Source organism: Hyaena hyaena, unplaced genomic scaffold, assembly GCF_003009895.1.
Source record: "Hyaena hyaena isolate Hyena2069 unplaced genomic scaffold, ASM300989v1 scaffold_326, whole genome shotgun sequence".
Lineage (NCBI taxonomy): Eukaryota > Metazoa > Chordata > Mammalia > Carnivora > Hyaenidae > Hyaena > Hyaena hyaena.
The window spans coordinates 1,561,932-1,586,773 of record NW_024080959.1 but is presented as its reverse complement, the minus strand read 5'-3'; the positions used below and the strand labels follow the sequence as shown (position 1 = coordinate 1,586,773).

General features: G+C 37.2%; 1 protein-coding gene across 6 annotated transcripts in view; it reads left to right on the top strand.

Moving 5' to 3' along the window:
• The window catches only part of PLEKHA5 (pleckstrin homology domain containing A5), a 239,797-nt gene that overhangs the window by 22,187 nt on the left and 192,768 nt on the right, over nucleotides 1–24,842 (top strand). The window contains exon 4 of one of the 6 annotated variants that reach the window (XM_039249009.1): nucleotides 19,263–19,348. The exons of the other annotated variants lie outside the window; for them this stretch is intronic. Within the exon in view, the coding sequence (XP_039104940.1) occupies nucleotides 19,263–19,266 (4 nt within the window). The 3' untranslated portion in view covers nucleotides 19,267–19,348. Of the gene's footprint in view, nucleotides 1–19,262; nucleotides 19,349–24,842 lie in introns of those variants that run through there. 6 annotated transcript variants of the gene reach the window in all.

Below are 24,842 nucleotides of genomic sequence, written 5' to 3'. Positions count from 1 at the left end.
TGTGTCTTCTGTGTCCCCACCTCGGAGACAGCCACCATCTTGATTTGTGTTTATAACATTCTCATGGTTTTCTTAAATTTTACCACATATGTCTGAGTCCATGTACAACACATGGTTTAATTTCCCCTGTTGCTTTTTCTTCTTTTTTAACTTCACAGTGGTGAAGTTATTCTTGTGTGATTTGTTAATTTTGTTCAACACAGTTTTTTGAGGAGATATATCCAAAGTTGATGTGGTTTAATTTGATGACTATAGTATCTTACTGTATGATTATACTACAGTTTAACCATTTACCATTAGTGAACATTTGCCTCCTATTTTATGGCTATTATGTGAACATTATTGTATGTCTCCTGATGTGCATGTGCATGAGATTTTCTAGAAGTAGAAGTATAATTGAGGTTGTAAGGTAGGTGCATTTCAACTTTTGAATACTTTTATTTTCTGAAGTGACTGTACTATTAAGCTTCCTCCAGCAGTAGATGGGATCTTTCTTGTTGTTTTATATCTTTGTCAGCACTTGATATTGCCTGGTTGCACGTTTTTCACAATCTGGTGTTAGATATATTCTTATTGTGGCTTTTACTTTGGATTTTCCAGATTAATAAAATTTAGCACCTTTTATTAGGTCCATAGTGTATTAGTATCTCTTTCTCTGTGATATACCTATATATAGGTCCATAGTGTATTAGTATCTCTTCCTCTGTGATATACCTATATATAGGTGTGTGTGTATATATATATATGCTTGCTTTACTTGGCATCTTTTCTTAGGGTATTTATAATTTTTATACTTATTAATTATGGATAATCATCTTTTGCAAATCTGTTCTTCAAGTTTGTAACTTGCCTTAATTTTCTTTAAGGGCTCTTTTAATGAACATAATTCTTAATTTTAGTGTAATTTTTAGCAGTCTTCTATAGCTTATGATAGGGATTTTTCCCTCTTTCCAGTCCTTCTTATTTTTTTCCATTTTAGTTCCTGCATTTCTTTGTATTGCTGGCTAGTACTTCTGTCTTGTACAGTGATAAATAGAAGCAATTACCTTTCTGACTTAAAAGTAACTGCTTCTGACTGTACCAATAATAAATAAGAATAATATTTAATGAAAGAAGGTGTCCCTTCCAAGGTAAGAAAATTCTCTGCTAGTCCACTTGGCTAAGAGCTTTAATATAATGAGTGAGTGAGTATTGAATTTTATTGAATATATTTCTACATCCATTGAAATGTCTTTGTAAAATTTTCTTTATTTTTGAAATGACTTCTTAAATTTGCTAATTTAGTGGATTGCTGTGAATTATGTAATACACTTGTTAATGGTAAACCAACCTTGCATTCTTGGATAAACCTGTCTTGGTCATGATGTACTTTCTATTTTATACATTGCTCTACTGGGTTTGTTGATATTTTGTTTAGGACTTTGACATTTATGGTAATAAATGAAATTACCATATAATTTCTTTCTCTTGTACTGTCATTGTCTGCCTTTAATATCAAGGTTATTCTTGCCCCAAAATGTGGATTGGAGGATATTCCACTTTTTTATGTTCTGAGAGTTTATTTACATGGGATTGGAATTAGTTACTGAGGAAGGTATTGTTATAATTTGGGGGAGGGTTATAATTTTTTGTTGTTATGGTGATTTTTCATTTTCTCTATGAAGTTATGTCTTTTGAATTAAAAAAAAATTTTAATGTTTATTTATGTTTGAGAGACACAGCATGAGCAAGGGAGGGACCACGAGAGAAAGAGACACTGAATCTGAAGCAGGCTTCAGGCTCTGAGCTGTCAGCACAGAGCCCGACACAGGGCTCAAACTCATGAACCATGAGATCATGACTTGAGCTGAAGTTGGATGGTTAACTGACTGAGCCACCCAGGCGCCCCCTTTAATATTTGAAAAAGTGCAGAATGTGTCATCAGAATTAATTCAGCATTTTATCATTAGAAAGAGATTTATCATTAGAAAGAGACTTTGATCTCCCTTTATACTCAAGGCCTTGCCTATTTTGTCTGATTTTAATAAATCATTCCAGCTTTCTTTTATCTAGTACTTGCCTAATATAACTTTCTACTCTTTTATTGTTAAAAAAGAAAAGAACACCTTTGTTTATCCATCTATCTTTTGTATATCTCTTTTAAATAGTATACAGATTATTATCTAGTTTGAAATTTTTTTTTTCATTTAGAAAATTAGTCAACTTATATTTCTTGTGATCACTGGTATATTTAAAATTGTCTATGGTGTATTTTTGTGCTTTCCTATTTTATGCTTCATTCTCTTTTTGTTTCTTTAAGAAGATAATCTATACTCTTACATTGTATAGACCTCAAATATTTAGATAGCAGTAGACAATAAATTTTCACGTTAGTAGTTGACTTATAAGAGACCTGTTCAGCATGTACCACAAATTCAGTAAGAAGTTATTAGAGAAAATGCCTGCAAACAGGTCTGCATAATTTTGGAAGAAGTAATTCCACAGAAGATTAGTGATTGTTTTTTGTGTGGTTGGCATAGTTAAATATGCTGATTAAATGCTTTTCGCTTTGTTGTTGTTTGTATTCATTGATGGGAGCAGAATGATCTGTGTGTTTTTTAAACTTAACTAGAATCTCTTACTAATAGTCTGATATTTATATTAGCTTTCTGTTGACTTAAAATGTCATTTTTTATCAAGACCTTAGCTGTCTAACACTGAGTGCCTTCTGTAATTAAGGTCTGTATCTTGTGAGTACAGAGAAATTGCAGGCTTTGCCCTGATGTTAAGTCAGCGCGTGATAAGAGTGAGAAACTTCTGGGGCATCTGGGTGGTCCAGCCTTTTGCATTTCTGACTCCTGACTTTGGCTCAGGTCACAATCTGAGAATCCTGGGATTGAGTCCCGCATTGTACTCTGCATGTAGTGTGGAGCCTGCTGAAGATTCTCTCGTTCCCTTTGCCTTTCTCCCACGCTCACACACACTCTCTTTAAAATCAAAAAAAGAAAAAAGAAAAAGTGAGAAACCTCTTTCAGTGTCAGTATTGGACTAAACCTCTGGGTTCATAGAGGCAGGACTGAGGCTTAGGGAGGAAGATGAAGCAAGGGGATGAGAAACAGTAAGGAAGAGCCAGAAAAGAAGGAAGGAATTCTACTGGGGGTGTGTAGGTGGAATAAAGTGGCACTGACAGTTTCCTTCAGTTGCCTATCTTTAAATAGATTATTTAAACATATATGTCTGAACTCTTAGTTTTTATCTGAAAGCTCATTGTCACATACTGGGAAGACCTCACAAGCTCTGTGTAAAGTAACTGAGATGTGTTTTTATAATATCAGCTACATTACCTGGCAAGAAGGAAATCCCTATAGTCCCAAACTTGTTTTGATCATGAGATTAAATAAAAACGCTTTTATTAGATGCTTCTGAATAATGAACCTAACTCTATCTAGTAAGAGAGGGCCTGGCAGGCATGGGAGAAAGCAAGTCTTTCCTATGAAGTCCCAAAATCTTGGTTTTTCTTCAGGCCCTGTTTGTGTGTTACTCTGTTAGCCTTTAGTCGGACATCTTCCTGATCTGGAACAGTTTTTAATATGATCTATAGATTTTTAAACAAGCTTCAGAATCACCTATATCAGGACTTTAAATGTGACTTAGAATCAAATGGAATGTATTTTCTTCTGCAAAAGAAGATAAGAGTTTAAAGATGTGAATCGTAATCTTGGGCATATAATGTGTATATATATGTATATATTTTTTTTTAATAGTTTATTGTCAAGTTGGTTTCTGAATAACACCCCATGTTCATCCCCACAAGTGCCCTCCTCCATGCCCTTCACCCCCTTTCCCCTCCCCCCACCCCATCAACCCTCAGTTTGTTCTCAGTATTCAAGAGTCTCTCATGGTTTGCCTCCCTCCCTCTCCCCAACTATTTTTCCCCCTTCTCCTCCCCATGGTCCTCCGTTAAGTTCCTCCTAATCCACCTATACATGCAAACATATGGTATCTGTCCTTCTCTTCCTGACTTATTTCGCTCAGCATAACATCCTCGAGTTCCATCCATGTGGCTACACATGGCCAGATTTCATTCTTTCTCATTGCCATGTTGTGTTCCGTTGTGTAGCTAAACCACATCTTCTTGACCCATTTGTCAGTTGATGGACACTTAGGCTCTTTCCATGATCTGGCTATTGTTGAGAGTGCTGCTATGAACATTGGGGTACATGTGCCCCTATGCGTCAGCACTCCTGTATCTCTTGAAATTCCTAGCAGTGCTATTCCTGGGTAATAGGGGAGTTCTATTGTTAATTTTTTGAGGAACCTCCACACTGTTTTCCAGAGGGGCTGCACCAGTTTACATTCCCACCAACAGTGTCGGAGGGTGCCCGTTTCTCCACATCCCCGCCAGCATCTAGAGTCCTCTGATTTGCTCATTTTAGTCACTCTGACCAGCGTGATCTGGTATCTCAGTGTGGTTTTGATTTGTATTTCCCTGATGAGGAGGGATGCTGAGCATTGTTTCATGTGTCTGTTGGCCATCTGGATGTCCTCTTTGGAGAAGTGTCTGTTCATATCTTCTGTTGGGCATATAATATTAATCTGTCTAGAATTTGTGTCTTCTGTGCTCAGGATTGCAAAGGTCTTCATTTAGGTGACAAGATTCTATGAGAGATAGAATTACTTTCTCATAATCTTCATAGTGAATGCAACACATGGGAGAAAACAGTAACAACTTCTGGCTTCTGTGAAACTGAGCATGGTAACACATTACTGATCCAAATATCCTAATAACCCCTGAAACAACTCATATGACTCTCTGAAAGTAACTCATCTCTGATTGAACATCTTGTTTACCTTCAGGGACTTTCCTGAAAAGTGTGCATTGAATGAATGGTCCTTTTCTTTAAGTTTGCTTAGATAGACCCGGTTGTACAGAGAAGGTAATTGTTATCATCTACGTGTTATTTTTGTTTGCTTTTTTGAGACAACTATTTGTATTAGAAAGTAGTTTCCATTTTACAGTCTTCCTTTTTGAAGCTTCCTGTATCAGTAATTATCTCTCAAAGTTAGTATTGCAGGGGCCTCCCCTGGAGTGTATTCTTTAATTGGCAGAGGAATCAAAAAGGTTAGATAGGAGCATTTTCTTGCTTTGGTTCTCTGCCACTGCTACTACCCCCCTTAGGGACTAGAACCAAGCCAGTCATTGCAACTTCTGTGAAACAGAAGAAGAAGTAATTGGGAGCTTTTTATTTTATAGAGCAGTGTAGAAAGTTGGTTGTGTAGAGTTTCTCAGGTTTAGTGGTGAAACTATATATGACACTGAATTTTATGTTTTAGTAAGAAAGCACACAAAAAATCAGTATTCCATTTAAAGTAAATATTTCTGTCATCCAAAATGGTAACACTGCTTGCTGTTGGTCCCTTACCGTAATGATCAGCATATTTTACTTGTCACTTCCTTTTCTTTTTTCTAGCTTTATTGAGATACAGTTGACGTATACCAAGCCAAGACTTTCTTATTAAAGTACAGCTAACCAGCAGTAATATTTTCATTATAGTCTTTTCATGCATTTGTTTGATATGAACTCTGGTTAGGAATTACGGTTTTGTTTCACTCTTTCTATAGAACATGAAAAAATTCATACATTTATTCAAACATTTGAGCCCCCAATATATGTTAAATATTGACTGTCTTTTGCAAAATGGTAATGAATCAGACAGACCTGGCCCTTACCGTTGTGTATGTTATAGTCCAAACACAAAACCCTTTGCAGTGAGTTTAAAATTACAAATCAAAAGCTTAAAAAATTTGGCACACCTGATTCCTGATTTTGGCTCAGGCCATGATCTCACAGTTTATGAGATCTCACATTGGGCTCTGTGCTGAGAGTGTACAGAGCCTACTTGGGATTCTTTCTCTCCCTCTGTCTCTGCCCCTGTCCTGCTTGCTCACTCACTCTCTCTCACAATAAATAAATAAATAAACTTAAAAAAAAGAGTTTGAAAAGTTTAAATAAATTTATTTTTTAATCCAATGAGAAAATATGAAATTAACTGAGTATCTGTCAGGCAGTGGGCTGTAAAGATGAAACAGGCAAGATCTACAAACCATTATTCTTAGAACTTCATAATTGATTTTGATAGTCATTATTTAGGAATGTAAAAATATTTATATAATCTGTTATTTGCTAGATATAATGCTAAACGCTAGGGGATAACATGGTAATAGGGCTTTTTTTTTTTAAGATTTTGAGAAGACAGTTATTTGAATTAGAAACTACTTTTATTTGTTATTTTTAAGTTTTTGTCTACTTATTTTATGTACTGTCTGGTGTTTGTGGAGCACATAGCTATGTTCCAGACACTCAGCTCAGTATTTTGGATGCATTTTGTCACTGACCACATATACCATTTAGACCTCCCCATCAGTTGTTCAGCATTTCATGTACCTGCCACTATGTAAGCATTTCCTCTCTTTACAAACAAGGAACCTAAGCCTTAGAAAATCGGCAGAGCTAGGATTCAGACTTGGGGTAGGTTGGCAATTGTGGGTCTGCATTCTACCCTAAAAGATCTTATAGCAATTGAGCTAAGTTTTGGTAAATTTACAGTAAAATTTTCATCTATAGTACAAATAGTAGAGGATCAGATTATTTAAAAGTCACCAATTCAGAAGGAGATAATAGAAGATAGGAGTAGTACTCAACTATGGAATAAATTAATCATTTTAAGTAACCAATATTGTGTCTTTACAACCAGCTTTAAAACAAAATAAAACAAAACAATGGGGCTCCTGAGTGGCTCAGTTTTTTAAGCCTCGGAGTTCGGCTCAGGTTATGATATCACGGTTTGTAGGTTCAAGCCCCTCGTCGGGCTCTGTGCTGACAGCTCAGAGCCTGGAGCCTCCTTCAGATTCTGTGTCTTCCCCTCTCTCTGCCCCTCCCATGCTCATGCTCTGTCTTTCTCTGTCTCTCAATAATAGAAACGTTAAAAAAAAAAATTCTATTTCAGCTAATGCAGCTCATGAACCTAAGATTAAGCTGGAAATTCATATATTTTCTTACAACCAGCGTCCTTATAAAGGTAGTCATCTTATGCTGATGGCCTTAAAAAATTGATGGTTTAAAAAATATCTGGTTTTCGGTAAATTTTTGAATGCCCCCCTCTTGATTTCTTAAAAGTTATGGGCTTTCATGGACTTTATAGTTCTCAGTTTGTAAGAAAACAAAACCAAAACTAGTGTGTAAAGTAGCTATAATGATAAAGACATTCACCTTCCAAAGTATTCCATAGTGAGATGCCTCACTTCCATCTGAACATAGCCCTTCTTTACTGGTTTCTGTGGCTGTCATAGAGATCTTGTAAAGTTTTTGAAGGGTAGAGAACAGGCTGTTTGTCGTTATGATCCAGTGGCATAAACTGACCTCACTCTATACTGGCTTGCTTTATTATTGACCTAATTATCTTACCATGGAAAACAGGGTATGGTTTTTAACTTACCCATCTTTCTTATATTTTAAGCCACTTGTAAGTGCTCAGGCATCTCTGATTTTAAATGCCATTAAATTAGAGTTAACAACGGAATAATCCAACTGATGCTGTACAAATTAGAACATAGACCAGATAATAAATTACTGAGTCTAACAGTCCAAGTATTTTCTAGTGTGCCTTTAACTTTTGCTGGGTACAAATGGAAATTCTCAGCTTCTGACGATCATAAAATGGGGTTTGTTACTGTTTAGTAATACAAATTAAAACACAGCTGGGAATGAAGTAGTTAGCCCAATCTCACAGACATTAGCCTCTCTCTGTTTATTTCCGCCTGTGTGTATTCCTAGAAGCAAACAGCTGTGCATTCAATTTTATTCTTTATTCCTTTACTTAAAATCTGGATTTCCAAAGAAGCAGACTGGGCATTTAGGCTTAGAAAAATTGCCTTGTCTTTTTCAGTTAAAACAGTGATCTACACATAATGTTAAAATATTTTTTGAAATAAATTTACCCACAATTTCATCATTACTCATTTTCATGTAGTTGTGGTCATATATAATCTACCTACCCTTTTGTAGTTTGGCCAGAAAGTTTAAAAAAGTATGAAGAGGGGCACCTGGGTGGCTCAGTTGGGTAGGCATCTGACTTCGGCTCAGGTCATGATCTTGCAGTCTGTGAGTTCAGGCCCCACGTCAGGTTCTGTGCTGACAGCTCAGAGCCTGGAACCAGCTTCGGATTCTGAGTCTCCCTCTCTCTGCTCCTCCCCTGCTCACACTCTGTCCCTCTGTCTCTCTCTCTCTCAAAAAAAAAAAAAAAAAAAAAGTATGAAGAGTGTAAGGACTGAAAAGTTCCTCGACTCTCTTCCCTACCTGTTCACCCCCTTCTTTATCCAACCACGGGTGACAGTTTCTTATAATGACTGTATATTGTGTAGCTATATATCGTAATATGTTCGTTAGTTTCCTACTTTCAGTGGTTAGTTTCTCTAATCCATTTTGTTAAAATAATTTAATTATATAAAAAACATCCTTGAACATAAATTCCTAAAAACATATTCTTCAAATAGGTTCACAGTTATAGAATTACTGGGTTAGTGAGTATGAATTTTAAACTTGACACTTTATAGTAAGGTGTTTTAAAATGAAACTTTAATTTGAAGGGGAATGGGGAACACAAAAGTTTTATAATATTACTATTCTAAGAAGTAATTTTTTTGCTACTCAAATACTAAAATATTAAATAAAACCAATAGTAAGAATAGTATTAATAATAGTGCACATTTATGAAAGAAAGCAGGAAAGCTTTTGTTTTCATTTAAATCAGAGGGTTTATTATAGAAACACTAGTCTTATGAAATGTCTGGGTTTTTTGGGTTTTTTGGGTTTTTTTTTTTAACCTATTTAAGTTTTTAGAAGTTCAAGTTCCTTCTTAGCAGGGAAATATTAATATTTATATTAGAAGTGTGCAGAACATTCCCTAAAGGAGGAGAGTAGGAAAACTTAAATATTTTCTTCACTCTTCAGCTTTACCTCCATTTGTTTTTTTTTTTTTTCTTTTTAATGTTTTATTTATTTCTAGGAGAGAGAGAGAGAGACTGCGTGAGCAGGGGAGGGTCAGAGAGAGAGGGAGTCACAGACTGAAACAGGCTCCAGGCTCTGAGCTGGCAGTCAGCACAGAGCCCGACGCGGGGCTCGAACCCACAAACCGCGAGATCATGACCTGAGCGAAAGTCAGACCCTTAACCGACTAAGCCACCCAGGCGCCCCTACCTCCATTTGTTTAAAAGAAGAAAAAGCAAATTCTCTCATAGCTCATTTTGAGTTGATGACTTTTTTTTTTTTTTACTAGAAAAAAACACTTCAGTGAATGTCAGAAGACTTCCATCTGAATTGGCTAAAATATGTTTCTGTGTCTTTTTAAAGACTGAAGTGTTATCTCATTTATAAGAAAATCCTTTATGAATTAAGAGCTAATAGGTTTAATAGTTTGCCACATATTAAAACATACAGTCAATACCCCTGTCTCACTGTGATTCTCATGTGCACAATCTCAGTAGATTGAGAGCTACTATTTTAAACTCTCAAATTTTGCAGATAGGATCTTACTTAAAGTAATAATTCAACCTTTTATAGATTTAAAATGGAACCTTTACGTGACCACTCTTGCTTCCCCAGGATTAGCAGGTATAGGGATACTGATATGTTGAGTGTATGCCAGTAAAATAATTTCTAGGAGCAAAAACTTTTTGGTATTGAAAGAGGATTTACTATAACATATGTGCTTTTGGAAATTAACCAAGATTGAGTTTACGGGTGCCAGCTACAAAACGGGAACTGAGAATGTTCTTTCCTTCAGGGCAAAGGAAAGAAAAATAATCTCAATTATTCAAATTAGATATCCGTTTTCAAAACAGAAGGAGTAGATTTTTCTGGGACCATCAAGTAGTCTTACTTTTGTTCCCATAATATAGCTTTGTGTATACACTCATTTAAGTGAATGGCCCAAAAACCCTTATTAGTCATCTAATGTGAATCAGAAATCATTTAACTTTTGAAAAGCAAATGTACTATGATGCAATCATTTTGGGGAAAAGGCAGGAAGTTCATAATTAGGTTTATTGCTTTAGCAATTGCTTTGTATTTATGTTGAAATACAAGTTTATTTTAATATAAAATGGAATCATTTTATATTTGCCTTAGTTTAATGTTTTTTTCTTATTACAGAACATATACTTAAGTAATCTGAGAGGGACAAGTTGCTATTCCAACTTTCATTTTATTCCTACCAGAAAGTTCTCAACACTAAATTCCTTTCGTCAACAAATATTGAGTTCCAACTCTGTTCAGGCAAGCCCTGCTTTTTTTTTTCTGTCAGCATTTTCTTAGGTGATTTTAAAATGGTGACCACTAGTTTACTACATTATTCTTTCATAGGAGATGGGTTTATACTTAATTTTAATCCTTCTTCCATGTAAGAGTGTTACATTGAACACTTTTGGGGAAAATGTTTTCTGTTGAGGCAAGTAGGCAAAGAAAATAGGTTATTTATAGGTAAAATAGATTTTTCTTAAACATGGAATTGCTTGAAGAAATTCATCCCTTCAGCTTATTTCCTTGAAGACAATTTTTTCCCGTAATGTTTTAATATTTAAAGGAACCAAAACTAAAAGGAAGTCTTTCTACACACTTTCTAGTCCAGCCGTTCAGTTTTAGGATATCAATATATTTATTCCTTGTCAAAGGAATCGCTTTGTGACTTTAGCTAAAGAACAAAGCATTTGAACATTTCATCTTGTAAGAATGTGGACCTTATAACAAATTCAGATAGAAATTTCATTCCAAGTATTATATTATCAGGGTAGTGATGAAATAATACTTGAAATTATAGGGGATGTAAAAACTAAACAGTGTAATGAGACAAGGTACAATTTAGTTAGAAGGGTCAACATTCACAATTACTTTGGAAAAATGCAGCAGGCTTTTTCATTTTCTTTAAGTGTTTGTAGTTTTAAAATGTGTCATTTCATCCCAGTATTTTCAGGGAGCAGTAGGATGTTACTATATTAACTTGAGTTTTAAATATTCTTATGTGAACATTAATTGCTAGAATAACAAAATGTGTTTTTAAACTAATTTTTACTAATACATGAGAGGCAAAAAATGGTTTTATTTTCCTATGCTTTACAACTACAAAATTTTTGCTTTAGCTTTTAAAAGAATAGTATTTTGTTGTATCATGTAAATACTATTCATATATTGCTTTTCTGGTTAATTGAGAATGTGTTTTATTAATGACAAAGGAAAAGAAGGCATTTACTTGAAAAATGTTTTTGGGACTCCCGGATGGTTCAGTCAGTTAAGCATCTGGCTCTCGGTTTTGGCTCAGGTCATGATCTTACAGTTTGTGAGTTCGAGCTCCACATTGGGCTTCATGATGACAGTGTAGAGCCTGCCTGAGACTGACTCCCTCTCTCTCTGTCCCTCCCTGACTTATGCATGCTCTCTCTCACTCAAAATAAGTAAACTTAGAAAAAAATGTTTTTATGGGGAATACCATAGAGAATAGCCCATTTGTGTGTGTTTAAAAAATATTGTTAAATTGATACACTGAATTCAAACCTGACTTCAGCTATGCGTATCCAAGTTTTTAACAATTTAAAGTGTAATCAACTAACGTTTTGTATAGAATATCAAAGTATCACTTTTTAAAAGATATTTACCACTGTCTCAATGTTGTCATCCTTTCTTAAACTTTTACTTCTTAATTTTCTGTTAGATTTGTTATTTGGTACTTCGGAGGGTAATTAATATAAGTAATTCTCAGTCAGGAGTCCTGCTGAGGCTTTAGATAAATCATTTGTTTAGAACTTGTATGTTTTCCCACAGAAACAGTATCATGGAAGTAGATTTGTCCTCAAACCACCAGCTCAGGATGTATAGTACTGATAGTACTAGAAGGTGAAAATTCATTTGCAGTATTTCTTTGGACAGATACATCCCTCTGTTGTAATTTTGTAAGGACTTTTGTGCTTCCCCTTCACTTTTTAAGCAAATGTGACGGAGACCTCTCTTCTCAGCTTCTGCATAGGCTCTTGTGGCCGCGACACCTCTAATAATGTAAATACTACATTGAAAGTTTTGTTCTGGGTGTGTGGAAGTTGGGGAGAAGAGCCATATACATACGAACAAACCTGGACTTCCTGTTTGGACACCCTGTAGTCTTGACCTAGGTATGTGGCTGACTCCTCTACTAAGAACTAACCAACATGTCCTCCATTTTCACTGTTCTCTCAGCCAGTGCATCTTTTCTTCCTGGCTCACTTCCAGTAGGGACTCAGTCTCGCCTCTTCTGCTTTTCCAAAAGCAATTTCACAGCCCATGTGGTAGTTTCTACGAGTGTGAATATGTGTGTATGTGCTTTCCTTATTCATTCCTTCTTTCCTTCCAGTTGCTAGGAAGATGAGAAATGAAAACCCTTTCTGTGGTCCGCCTTCCTTCCCCAATCACCCTCACCCCATCCTGGCTATCTTCTCTTTTTTTGGGAGACCATGTTCCATCAGTTGTGTAAGCCACATAGGTTATAGGTCTTTGGATGTTAAAAAGCTACTATTTCATAAGGGTACTCTGACTACCCCAGCCATTTTATCACTAATGTTGGGTGTTAGGGCTTAAGGAATAAAGAGCAACAAAGGACACTTCAGAGTTTAGGAAAGAGAATGAATTTAGAAGCTGTAGATATAAATAATAATCATTGTGCCCATATCTGAGGAGAGAGGGAGGAAAAGGGATTCAGACTTAGCCTTACCTTTTACTTGTTTTGCTTTCCCACAAACCTTTCTCTTTCTGAGTTCCTTGTACTTGAAACCATGCAGGATGGAAGAGGGAGGAAGGAAGGCAAAATTGGAGAAGAGGAAGTCTCTTGAAGTAGAGGACCAAGAGGGAAGTTCTGCAGGGTCTTTTTTTTATTTTTTTATTTTTGAGAGAAGGAGCATGAGCAGGGGAGTGACACTGGAGGAGGAGGCAGGACAGAGGATCTGACATAGGCTCTGCACTGACAGCGGTACGCCTGATAGGGGACTTGAACTCACCAACCATGAGCCGAAGTCAGACACTCAGCCGACTGAGCCACCCAGGCGCCTTGGCAAGGTCTTAACCGTCCTTTGAAACAGAAGTTCTTAACCTGTTTTATTTATGATATTCACGTACATATTTATAATTGCAAAGCAGACCAATTAAACTGAAATATAGAGATGGTAATTTTAAAACAAATTGGTGATATGGCAATATCTGCATCTTTATTAACACATAAAGTCTAGAAGTGAGTTTAATAACTGGTAATTTTGAAGTGGTGATGTGTAAATGATATTTCAAGATACTCGCAATAACATGATAGAAAATATCCGAATTCTATTGGTGATAAAATTGAGAAGTGCTGCTAATGTAAGTGTGACTTCTCTGCATTCATAATTGAAGGAAATGCTAAATTTCAGTTAGAGATCTGTGAAGATAGAGAATAATTTTTCTTCCATCTAACTTAATGGATTTTCTGAATACCATCCCAAGATCCCTGTACTCTTTCCCTGGTTCCTTGGGATACTACTTTCATGGAGGGGATAAAGCAAATTAGTGGCCATTTTCATCTAAAAATTATGAAATAAATATAAGTGTATATACAGAATGCAGGGAAAATCTTAGAAATGCGGGGGTTAGCAGGCACCAATTGAGGTACTTTTGTATACTATATTCGATTTTAAATATCTTCTCTTATTTATAGATAGCATTTAACTTGTGCTTTTTTAGAAAGACATGTGAAATGATTGGCAAATTAAAGCACAGTGTAAAATAAGATGTAAATGAAATCAGAAGTAAGTTAGCTTTATAAAAATAAAAGCAAAGGGAGCCTATTTTCTATACAAGGACAGGTTGTCTTTCTTTTTAATGAACTTCAGCAACTTTACAGAACAAAGATAACTAAATGAACAGTGAATTGACCTAGGGACAAGTCATTTAATCCCCCTGCCTCTCAAGTTTCCTGTACACAAATTGATGGCAGTTAACTATTCTTTCTACCTCAGAGGGCTGTTGTCAGGACTAATGAATGAGGTAATTGGAAGTAAATGCTTTTAAAACTGCAAAAGCACCTTACAAATATAAGATGGTATCATTATTAGTTTTGGTGTTGGAGATGAAACTCACAAAATTCAAGGAGTGTGAGGTGTGGCCAACATAAATAAATCTAGAAACAGTTGTGCAGTGGGATGGGACTCTGTCTCGCCTAATATCCTCATTTTGTACAGGAGAAAAAAGAGCCTTAATATTTATTTAGTGCCTACAAAGTGTCAGAAACAATACTCTGGGTCTTTTCATAGAACACCTCCTTTAATACTCAGAATAACTTTATAAACGTAGACAATCCCCCCAAACCTTTGTTAGCAAGTGAGAAAATGAAAAAAAACGCAGTTTGACTGACATCATAGCTAGTTAACCAGGTCCCATAATTTGAATCCACTTTCTTTGACCTTTCCGCTGCACTGTCTGAGGTGGAGGCTCTGTGCCTGGAAATGTAATCTCTGCTGGGTTTTGCTAGTGAGTTTCAGTGCCCTCTGGAAAACAGCAGTTGACTTCTTGTTCATGTTTCCTACTCTCAAGTTTTTCATTGTGGGCTACCCACCTATCTGTTCTTCTCTCTTTAGAAAAATAAAATAACTCTGCCATTGGGGCCATTAAAAATCTCCAATTTCCAAGTCTCATCTGGGTCTCCAGTAATACCCAGGGACCCTTAAGTGGTCTCTTATCATCCACCGACCCTGTTCCTACTCTCTAGAAAAAAGTGAGGTTGCCTGATAAGAACTTTCTTTCTCCAACTTTTTTCTTTCACCACTCAAACTGAGATAGTTTTATCCTGATTTTATTTCCAGTCTGTTTTATTTATTTATTTGAAAGTGCTCACCAGTGCACATGAGTGGAAGAGGGGCAGAGAGAGAAGGAGAGAGAATTTTAAGCAGCTCCAAGTATACCATGGAGCCCCCACTCAGGGCTCAGTCTCATGACCAAATGATCATGACCTGAGCTGAATTCAAGAGTCATACCCTTAACTCAGTGGCCATCTAGGTACCCCTTTTCTCCCTGTTTTTTTTTTTAATTTTTTTTTTTTTTTATGTTTTATTTATTTCTGAGAGAGAGAGAGAGAGACAGCATGAACAGGGGAGGGTCAGGGAGAGAAGGAGACACAGAGTCTGAAACAGTCTCCAGGCTCTGAGCTAGCTGTCAGCAGAGAGCCTGACACAGGGCTCGAACCCACAAACCGTGAGATCATGACCTCAGCCGAAGTCGGATGCTCAACTGACTGAGCCACCCAGGCGCCCCTTCTCCCTCTTTTAAAGGAGTGACTTTTTTTTTCTTCCAAGAGAAACTCTTCTTCCACCTCTGCTGTTGGTCCCCCAACCACCCCAAATCACCTTAGGATGTTGCTTAAAATGATCACCCTTTTCCCTTTTGTTAAATTTCTTCACATCGGAAAACTTGCTCAAGCCTCCGCCTTTCTGAAAAGGCATCCCTTCGTCCCGTTTTTGATATTGCTTCCACCTCTTCTCATTATTTTCAGTAGCTAGATTCATTCGTCTTTTCAGTATGGCTGTTATCTTTCTTCCTCGATGGCCCTTCCCACTGCTTAAAATCTAAAATCTCCTTTGTTGCCTGGCTGAGCATAGTTCTTATTTGGATCTCTTTATGCTTCCCTGAGTACAACTCGGTCAACCTTAAATACTGCTGGCATCTGTTGCTTATATCCTTCATATGTCTTTCCTCTTGATGCACTCTCTCCCTGAGTGCTGAGGGATCTTGTTTTCTTACAATAATCCTTAGCCACTATTTCTTACAATAATCCTTAGCCACTATCCATACCTCCTAACTTTTTATCTCCAGCTCTTTCTCTCCACCTTCAAACTCATTCTTAATGGGATGTCAGGTAAGTTGAAGTATTCCCAAGTAAACACATTCTCCCTTCTCTCCACTGCAGCACCCCTCCTTTTCCCCTCTACTCTTTAAAAACAACCACCAACCATCCCCAACCCTCCAAAACCCTCAGCCCATACCACCTTGCTCTGTCCTCCATGAAGATCCCGGTCTTTGGGAAACACCTCCCACTCAGATTGTGCAGAACACCTTAAAAGTTACAATTTTGGAATTACTGAAAAATTCTTCTCTTGATGGAGGAGAAGATGTTCCCACAAATGGATCTTTAGAGAAGTATCATGTGAGGTTTGGTTTTCTTATTCAGTATACTGTAAGTTGCTTCGTAAGGAACTCAAACCATTTCACACTATTTAAGTCAGTCTTCCATCTGTGCACTATGGTCCGTGCCTGATGCTCTGCATACATTGTTTTGTGTTGTGTTTTTTGTTAGAGAGAGAGAGAGAGAGAGAGAGGGAGAACACCACCTGGAGAGGAGGGGCATGAGGGAGGGAGAGAAAAATCTTTTTTTTTTTTCCTTTCTTTCCTGAGGGAGTGGGGAGAGAGGAAATCTTAATCAGACTCCACGCTTCCTCCTGAAATGGGGCTGATCCCACGACCCTGGGACCACAACCTGCGCTGAAATCAAGAATTGGATGCTCAGCCCACTGAGCCACCCAGGCACCCCAAACAAACATTGGTAGTTTTAATTAGACACAGAAGATATGAGTGCCACATTTTTTTTTTGTTCAACCCTAGTTTCCTTTCAATTCATAGAGTAAATCTTGGATCAGAAAAATCTTATTTCTGGATAGGAATGTTTTATTTAGCATCCTAGACATCATTTTTATAGATCTTCGGACAGTGTTTAGTTCACCCACATCCTTAATCAGTTTTAAATTGGTAGTGATAGAATCTTTGACATTCAGAGATGAGGTTTGAAATACAGAGTATAGAAAAGAGTATAAACTAGAAACCTGTAATACCTGTTTTGCCTGTCCTGGAACCAAGACTGGGCAGGTTCTGTGCAGAATCTACTTTGGGGAACTTCCTACAAGTGGCTTGTAATGTCTTTTATTCTCTAAAACTTCTGTACGTTTTGGTCAAACTATTCAAACACACAAACCACTTTAGGGGATATACTTACATCATGGTTGTACTTTGAGCTATATTAAAGAGGATTCACAAAAGGGAAAGTAATTAGTATTGTCCCAAGTACCATTATTTAACTGTGGTTTCATTGTAAAATATATGGAAGTGTGGAAGATTTAATAACTTGTCAGTAGCGAAGATTTGTTGAAAGTTAACTTTGGAGGCAGTGTGATAGAATCTTATAACATTGGTACGTGCATGTGCTAGATCTAACTCTTCATAGATTAGGAAGTTAGATTTAACTAAGAAACCTTATTTCATCCTGACCAAGTGGTTAACCAGGATGATCTAGTGTAAATCCAAACATGGCTGCCCCATTATACACCAAAATACCAGAGATGATTCCACGCCCTGGATACTGGAGGCTTATTGTCTTCTGCATTGTTCCTCACACTCTTCCTTACTTCCTTTAAACAGGAATGGAATATTGGCAATTACACTTAATGTCCCCATTATAATTATTGGCACACTTTACTTTCATGAATGGCCCAATTAATGTAAAAGTGTGATTCAAATATTTTCATTTTAAGTCTCAACTTTTTGCTTTGTATTGACACCAGTTAAATTAATATCTAGCCAAGACAGAAGGACTCCTCCTCAGTTATTTAGCAGAAACCACCCAGGAGGTCCTGCTTATCCTGCTGCCTTGCAAGGCAGAGGCTTCTGCATCATATTGAAGCAAGGGGGCTGCACTAGCTTTTCATATGGTGAAGTGGTCATAGAAGGTCCACAGGCATTTGGGGATTCGAAATTTATTGTGCATGGACACAGATGTCTACATCCCAGGTCTCCTCATCTTACTCCTTTCCCCCAATAAAATAAAAGTTAATTAAAAAGTAAGTAAATAAAATAATTCCTTTCGACCCTTTCAGAAGTAGTATTCTGAAATTATGATACGCAGCATTTTCAGCTTTGTGTTGTGATACTTTCAGCACAATCATTTTTTCAATTGTGACTTTGATTTTGGAAGTAGTTACGAGATGTGAAACTACTATGTGCTTATCAGAAGGTCTGTAACACCTGCTATTTAAAAACCTAGTTTTTATTAAGATGATCTAACTCTTTAAAGTCTACTTATGTCTAAGCTAAGTACTTAAAGACCATGGAACTCAGTAGATGACAAAGCTAGTTTTAGAAACAAGGTATTTTGAGATTAGGAAGACAGACTCTGGAATCAGAAGACTTGGATTTCAATTCGAGCTTTAACGAGATTAGTTGTATCTTTGGGCAAGTCTTTTAACCTCTTGGAATCTGTTTCCTCACCTGTCAAAGGGGATAATAACATTTATAGGATTGTTGTAAGGGCTAGGTAGCATAAAGTGTGTATTACAGTACAGAGTAAGTACTCGGTAAGTGATAGCTTTTTTGCTGCTATTCCTTTTAAAGTTGAATCAGTAAAAGATGGGCACTTTTAATAGAATTTATTGTGAGGTATGAACAGTTAGGCCTCTTAAAATATATACTTAAACTCTTTCATGTGTTTTATGACATGAAATTTTATAAATCTACTTAATGTAATTAAGCTAAAATATTTAACAGATACTTATAAAAGGCATACCATGTTCCAGGTATTTTTACTTTTATAAATATTAATTCATTTAATCCTTGTAATTATGAAGTAGGTATGATTGTTTTTGACATTATATAGGAGGAAACTAAAGCACAAAGAGATCTGTGATTGTCTAAAGGTCACCTAGATGATAAGTGGTAGCATTGGATTCAGAATCCTTATTCTCAGTGCAACACTATGCAGTCTCTCCTATGTTCCTTTTTCTAAAATAAATTATGTGTGGGCTCAAAAATAAAAAATAGTAACCATTCTTTTCTAATGCTAAAACATAAAAGAAAAAAAGTTCCAAATTAGATCAGGGTTGAAGAGAATTTAACCTAAATTTAACACTTGACTTAATTTTATCTAGCTTACTCCTTGTGTTATTGACCTCATTGAAACCTATTGCAGTTACACAAACACATCGTGGTACTCAGTGTCTTGTACCTAACGTTTTATATCCACATGGCAGAAGATAACTGTGTTACATCATTATCTCTGCTTTTGCCTCTCTATTTCCCTTGAGTGTCTGGCCATCTTTTCTGGGGTAGGATCATTGTATTTGTGTTTACTGTTTCATGCATTACTGAGTATCATCCCTCAAATGGTGTGCCACATCTCACACTGGTCCTATTTTACCTCAGCTGACTAGGAGCTGTGATCCAGGAGCTTGACTTTCTTTGCCTATACAAAGGCTGTCAGCTGTCCCAGACACATTCCAGATCATGATTTCTGTAGCCTCTGCACTTCAATAGTTAAGTATCAAGCTTCCATGTTTATAGCTATTATTAATGTAGATAATGGTGAACTGAACTTTTTAAAAAACAAACTATATTGTTTTTCTTTGCTTCTTTTTGAAAGTAGTAGTGACCATAGCAGTGTAAACTTGTTTTTTTTTTTTTTCTCATTTTGTGAAACATTTGACCTTTGATTTGTCACTCTTCATGACTCTTGCCTGTTAATGTGCGGTTCGCTTTATATTGCTTTTAAATGGAATGAGCAGATTTGTCAAATAAGCCATTGACTTTACAGTTTCTCTTCTATATATTATTTGTCCACTACCAAAAAATAAAAAGTAAAAGAAGTTGTAGCATAGATTTATCCAGGCAGATAATACCTACTCTCTGTATTGATTAATAAAGTGATACTTTTCACACACCCAAGCCCTACCTTTCCCACCTCATTGCTTACCCAGTTGTTACCTCTATTTAGGATTTTTTCTCATTTTGCGATCCACACTTTGCATATAGATCAGTGATGAAAGCATTCTTCAGGGTAGCCTTGGAACAGTAATTTGATGTCAAATTCTTCCAGGAACCAAGGAGAGCTAAAAAGAATGTGCCTTTCAAAAGGGATGAACTGAATGTAGCGTACTTATAAAATGGATAAAACCGGCAACAGATGCAGTACGTCATTTAACTTGGGAAACTGTACAGAAAGAAGTTTGGACTTCAGTGTTGTCTTCATGCTTACGGAAGACTCTCCAAGCCTTCGAAGGCTTCGTTTCCTTTCTGCTTTGGAAACATGGCTACTGGGCAGATTCCGTCCATGATGCTGAGATAATTTTTTTGTGGTTCTTAGTTTGCTGAAAGGTTTTTGAAATCCTATCATTTCCCTGTTGGTTTGACTTGTGTTACTCCAGGTTTTTATTCCATTTCTTCCATTCATTTTATTCATTCAGTCAACCAGAAGATGTTTATTGAGCCTGTACATTGCACTAGGAAGTGTGTGTATCCTTCACTGGGGTTACAGTGCTGAGCAAACACAGATGTCCTCATGGAATCATCATTTTAATGAGGTAGACAGTCCTTAAATCGGCTGTCACACAAGTCACTGTAAATTACAACTGTGATAAGCTTAGTGAAGAGAGATGCAGTGTCATAAGACCAGTCTGTGGGGAGTGGACTGAACTGAGATCAATAAGATAAGTGGGAATTACTCAGGCAAAGAGGGAAAGGCAGGTCTTTGCAGGCATTGGAAATAGTTGCCAAAAAGCCCCATGGAGAGAGGAAGCATGGTGGGTTCGCAGAACTCAGGGAAGGCCTCTGTGTCTGGAGTGTGTAGACAGCGAAGTCTGAAGGAAGCCGAGGCAGGAGAAGTAGGTTACGGGGTCATTCCAAGCCAGGACCATGAAGGCCATGTGAAAGATGTTGGTGTTTATCCTCAAAGCAGGATTCTAAGATCCCATTTCTGTTTGAAAAACTCATCCTGTGAGAAGAGAGTAGACAGGCCTGAATGGGTGTAGGAAAATCCATTAAGCTATTGCAAATGTCATTTTAGTGCATTTTCAGTTATAAAATGGTGCCCATATTTCACCATCTTTGTGCTTTGTATTTGGGATTTGCATGATGGAAGCTTGTCTTTCCATTTGCCTTGCGAAGGACCCTGAATCTACTCGGAAGTATGTGAAAGTGAAGGGTACTTGAGACCTCTAGCTTTGTGGCCACTTTGTCTCAGATAATCGACTGTCAGTCTCAGAGAATAAGCTAGGAAGAACTGAGTCCGACTGTTACTGTGCCTTCTGATGATTTCATCATTGGTTTTGTTTCTTTGGTCTTTTTTCTGTTAGATAATGAGACTCATGGTGGTTGGGGCAGTGGTGACCGGAGCAGCAGCAGCAGGGATGGTAGCAAACACCTATGTGTCAGACACTGTTCTGAGTGTTCTGCTTGCATACTTCCACTTATTTCTCGTTCAGTTTCATGAGGTGTTGAAACTTCGAAGTTTTCTACTTAGAGACTAGGATGAGGCCCAGAGAGATTTCTGAAATTGCAGAGCTGGGTATGAACTCAGGTAGTTTACCACTAGAATCCAAGCTTTTAATCCAAGCTTTTAAATAATTTTTTTAAACGTTTATTCATTTCTGAGAAAGAGACACAGAGCATGAGCAGGGGAGGGATAGGTAGAGAGGGAGACACAGAATATAAAGCAGGCTTCAGACTCTGAGCTGTCAGAACAGAGCCCAACGCGGGGCTTGAACCCACGAACAGTGAGATCATGACCTGAGCCAAAGTCAGACGCCTAACCCACTGAGCCACCCAAGTGCCCTGGAATCCAAGCTTTTAAAGCCCTTCCTTTAGTCAAAGGTCAGAAGTGGCAGGTGAGAGAGGTTAGAGCTCAAGGTCACACTGCACAGTATGTCATGGAAACGGAACCCTAGCCCAAGAACTCTGACCTCAGTGTTCCAAGAGAATTACAGCCATCAAGAGAATGGAAGAAAGGAAGGTCAGGTTTCAAATGTCTATAACTATTGCCTTTTACAAAGTTGCCGCCCATTTTCTTTTACTGTTTTCTAGACTTTATGTAAATCATTAAGAACACATTTTACAAAATACATATAGTTTTGAGATCACATACTTCCACTGTAGAGGTACACTGTATTTAAACTTTTTTTAAAAATTTATTTATTTATTTTGAGAGAGACAGAGAAAGAGAGCGTGAATGAGTACCCAAGAATTGGGGGAGGGGCAGAGAGGAGAGAGCGAAAATCCCAAGCAGGCTCTGCACCACCAGTGTGGAGTCCAGTGCAGGCCTCAAACTCATGAACCGTGAGATCATGACCTGGGCCAAAGTGGGATGGTGAGCCACCCAGGCGCCCCTTAACTAAAGGTCTTTAATTTTAGATAATAAGGTGTTTTATGTTGAGAATAATTAAAAGTGTTTAGTACTAGAATGACAACTGTGAAAGAATACCAAAGTGTTGATGAGGAATAGAACAGTTGGAATTCTCATGTGCTGTTGGTGGGACTGCAAATTGGTGCCCTCACTGTGGAATACTATTTGTTGTTTTTTTTTTTTTTTTAATGTTTTATTTATTTCTAGGAGAGAGAGAGAGAGAGACAGCGTGAGCAGGGGAGGGTCAGAGAGAGAGGGAGTCACAGACTGAAACAGGCTCCAGGCTCCGAGCTGGCAGTCAGCACAGTGCCCGACGCGGGGCTCGAACCCACGAACCGCGAGATCATGACCTAAGCGAAAGTCGGACGCTTAACCGACTAAGCCACCCAGGCGCCCCACTATTTGTATCTGCTAACGCTGAACACCTCATATCCTGTGACTCAGTAATTCCTCTCTTAGGTTAGTACCCGACGGTAGTTTCAATATATGTGCATCAAAAGACATATACAAGAGTGTTCATGGAGTAGTTGTGTAATAATAGCAAAAAACTATGGAACCACCCAAGTGCCCATCAGTTGTCGATAAGTAAGTTGTGGCATGGGCACATAGTGAAATACTGTATAGCAACAGGAATGGTTCACAGTTGCATGCAGCAAAACAGTAGGGTTAGATATCATAAAGACAAGTTTTGATGCATAGCTTTCCAGACCTCCAAAAATATTTATATGTGCATATAAATTTCATAAAAAAGTGAAACTGCTGATATTCTGCTCTGTTAGGGTAGGTAGGCTAAGCTACAGAATACAGACCCAAAGTAAAATGGCACAAACACAGCAAGTGTTTATTTTTCTCTCACACACAGCAGTCCGGGGCCGATATTCCAGGTTGGGATCTGCGTGGGGGCCTGTTTCCACTCTGCATTCCTGCAGCAACTCGGGCCCGGGTTGTGTCTGACATCTTCAACCTGTAGGTCCAAGGTTATACCCCACTTGCATTCTGTTGCAGAGAAAGAACATAATCACAAGGCACAGCAAAGTGTGTGTGTGTTATGGGTAAAGATACGAGAGGGAAGTATAGTCTACCTTTGTGCCCAGAAAAAATGTACTTTGATAGCAGGCCTTGTTTGTGCACATTATTTTTGCTGTTTCATAATCTGGGTTTTTTTTCCCCTCCCACCATCTTAGTACATGGTAACTATCTTTTCATGTCCGTGAATATGGATCTCTTTCTGTTTTTTAATGACAGTACATTACTTCATTGAACAGATGGGATGAATTATAATTTAACATGCTAATGTTGGTGGTTTTGTTTGTTTTAGGTTTTTTGTAAAGTGAATATACCTGGTAAGAAAATTGTTTTTGTAAAGTAAATTATTAAAAATAGAATTTGATGGGTCAAAAAGTAAGCCCATTTTAAAGTTTTTTTAAAAAGTTATTTATTTATTTTGAGAGTGGGAGAGGTAGAGACAGAGAGAGAAAGAGAATGAAAATGAATCCCAAGCAGGCTCCACGCTGTCAGTGCAGAGGCCGACACGGGGCTGGAACCCATCAACTGTGCAGTCATTACCTGAGCAGACATCTATAGTTGGGCACTCCATCAACTAAGCCACCCAGACCCCCATTTTAAGGTTTTGATAACACATTCCTATATTGTTCTCCAATTGCCTTCAATGTCCATTTTTGTTTGGCATATTAATCATTTTCTTACTGTTTTTGAATAAGTTTTTCATTTGTATTTTGACTGTCATTTTTAAATGTTCAAACACATTTTTGTATTGTAGTGAAACTGATCAGTCCTTTCCTTTTTTGATTTCTGCATTTGGTGTAATACATGAAGTTACCCTTAGATTTTAAAAATAGCCATATTTCCTTCTATGTGTTCATGTTTTTATTCTTCATATTTAGATTTTTAGTCCATTGAGAAATTGTTTTGCATATAGAACTTATTTTTTGTCAAATTGTTGGTTAGTTGTGCCAATAGCATTACTTTTGTATTGTTGTTTAGTATATAGGATTGTGTGAATATATATCAAACTCTTGCCAAGTGCTTTAAAATATCCTTAATAATTAGTGATTACAATGGAGCAAGGTAAAAAGTATCAGTCCTCTGGGCCATTGAGAGCCACATTGCTTCAAACAAAAGGCAGCTTCACTAAGCATTGAGCACTTATATCATGGAGAAGGTGAAGTAAATCCTTTTTATTGGCTCAGAGGATATGATATGCTTTTATATTTGGAAAATCCTCTCCATATTCCTAGCTGGTCCCCAGTTAAGAGGTTTACCATCTAATTTACATGAGGCTCCATTTGACTCTATATATTCTGTGCTTTTTGTGCCTTCTCATACTGTGTCACAAGGGAGTGAGTATACCTGCCCAGCTGAGTGCCGAATTGAAGCTGAAATAGATTCTTTACAGTGGGAATTAAGATTGTGGTAACTTCAGGTACTGGGTTTTTTTTTTTTTAATGAACACTTTATATCTAAATTTATATAACATGTGTGACTATTAAAGTTGCTATTAAAAATAACCAAAATCCTTGAATCCTGATAGATGTTTTATTAATATAATTTTCTCTCAGTTTACAGAATATGCTTTGAGCAAGTCTGTA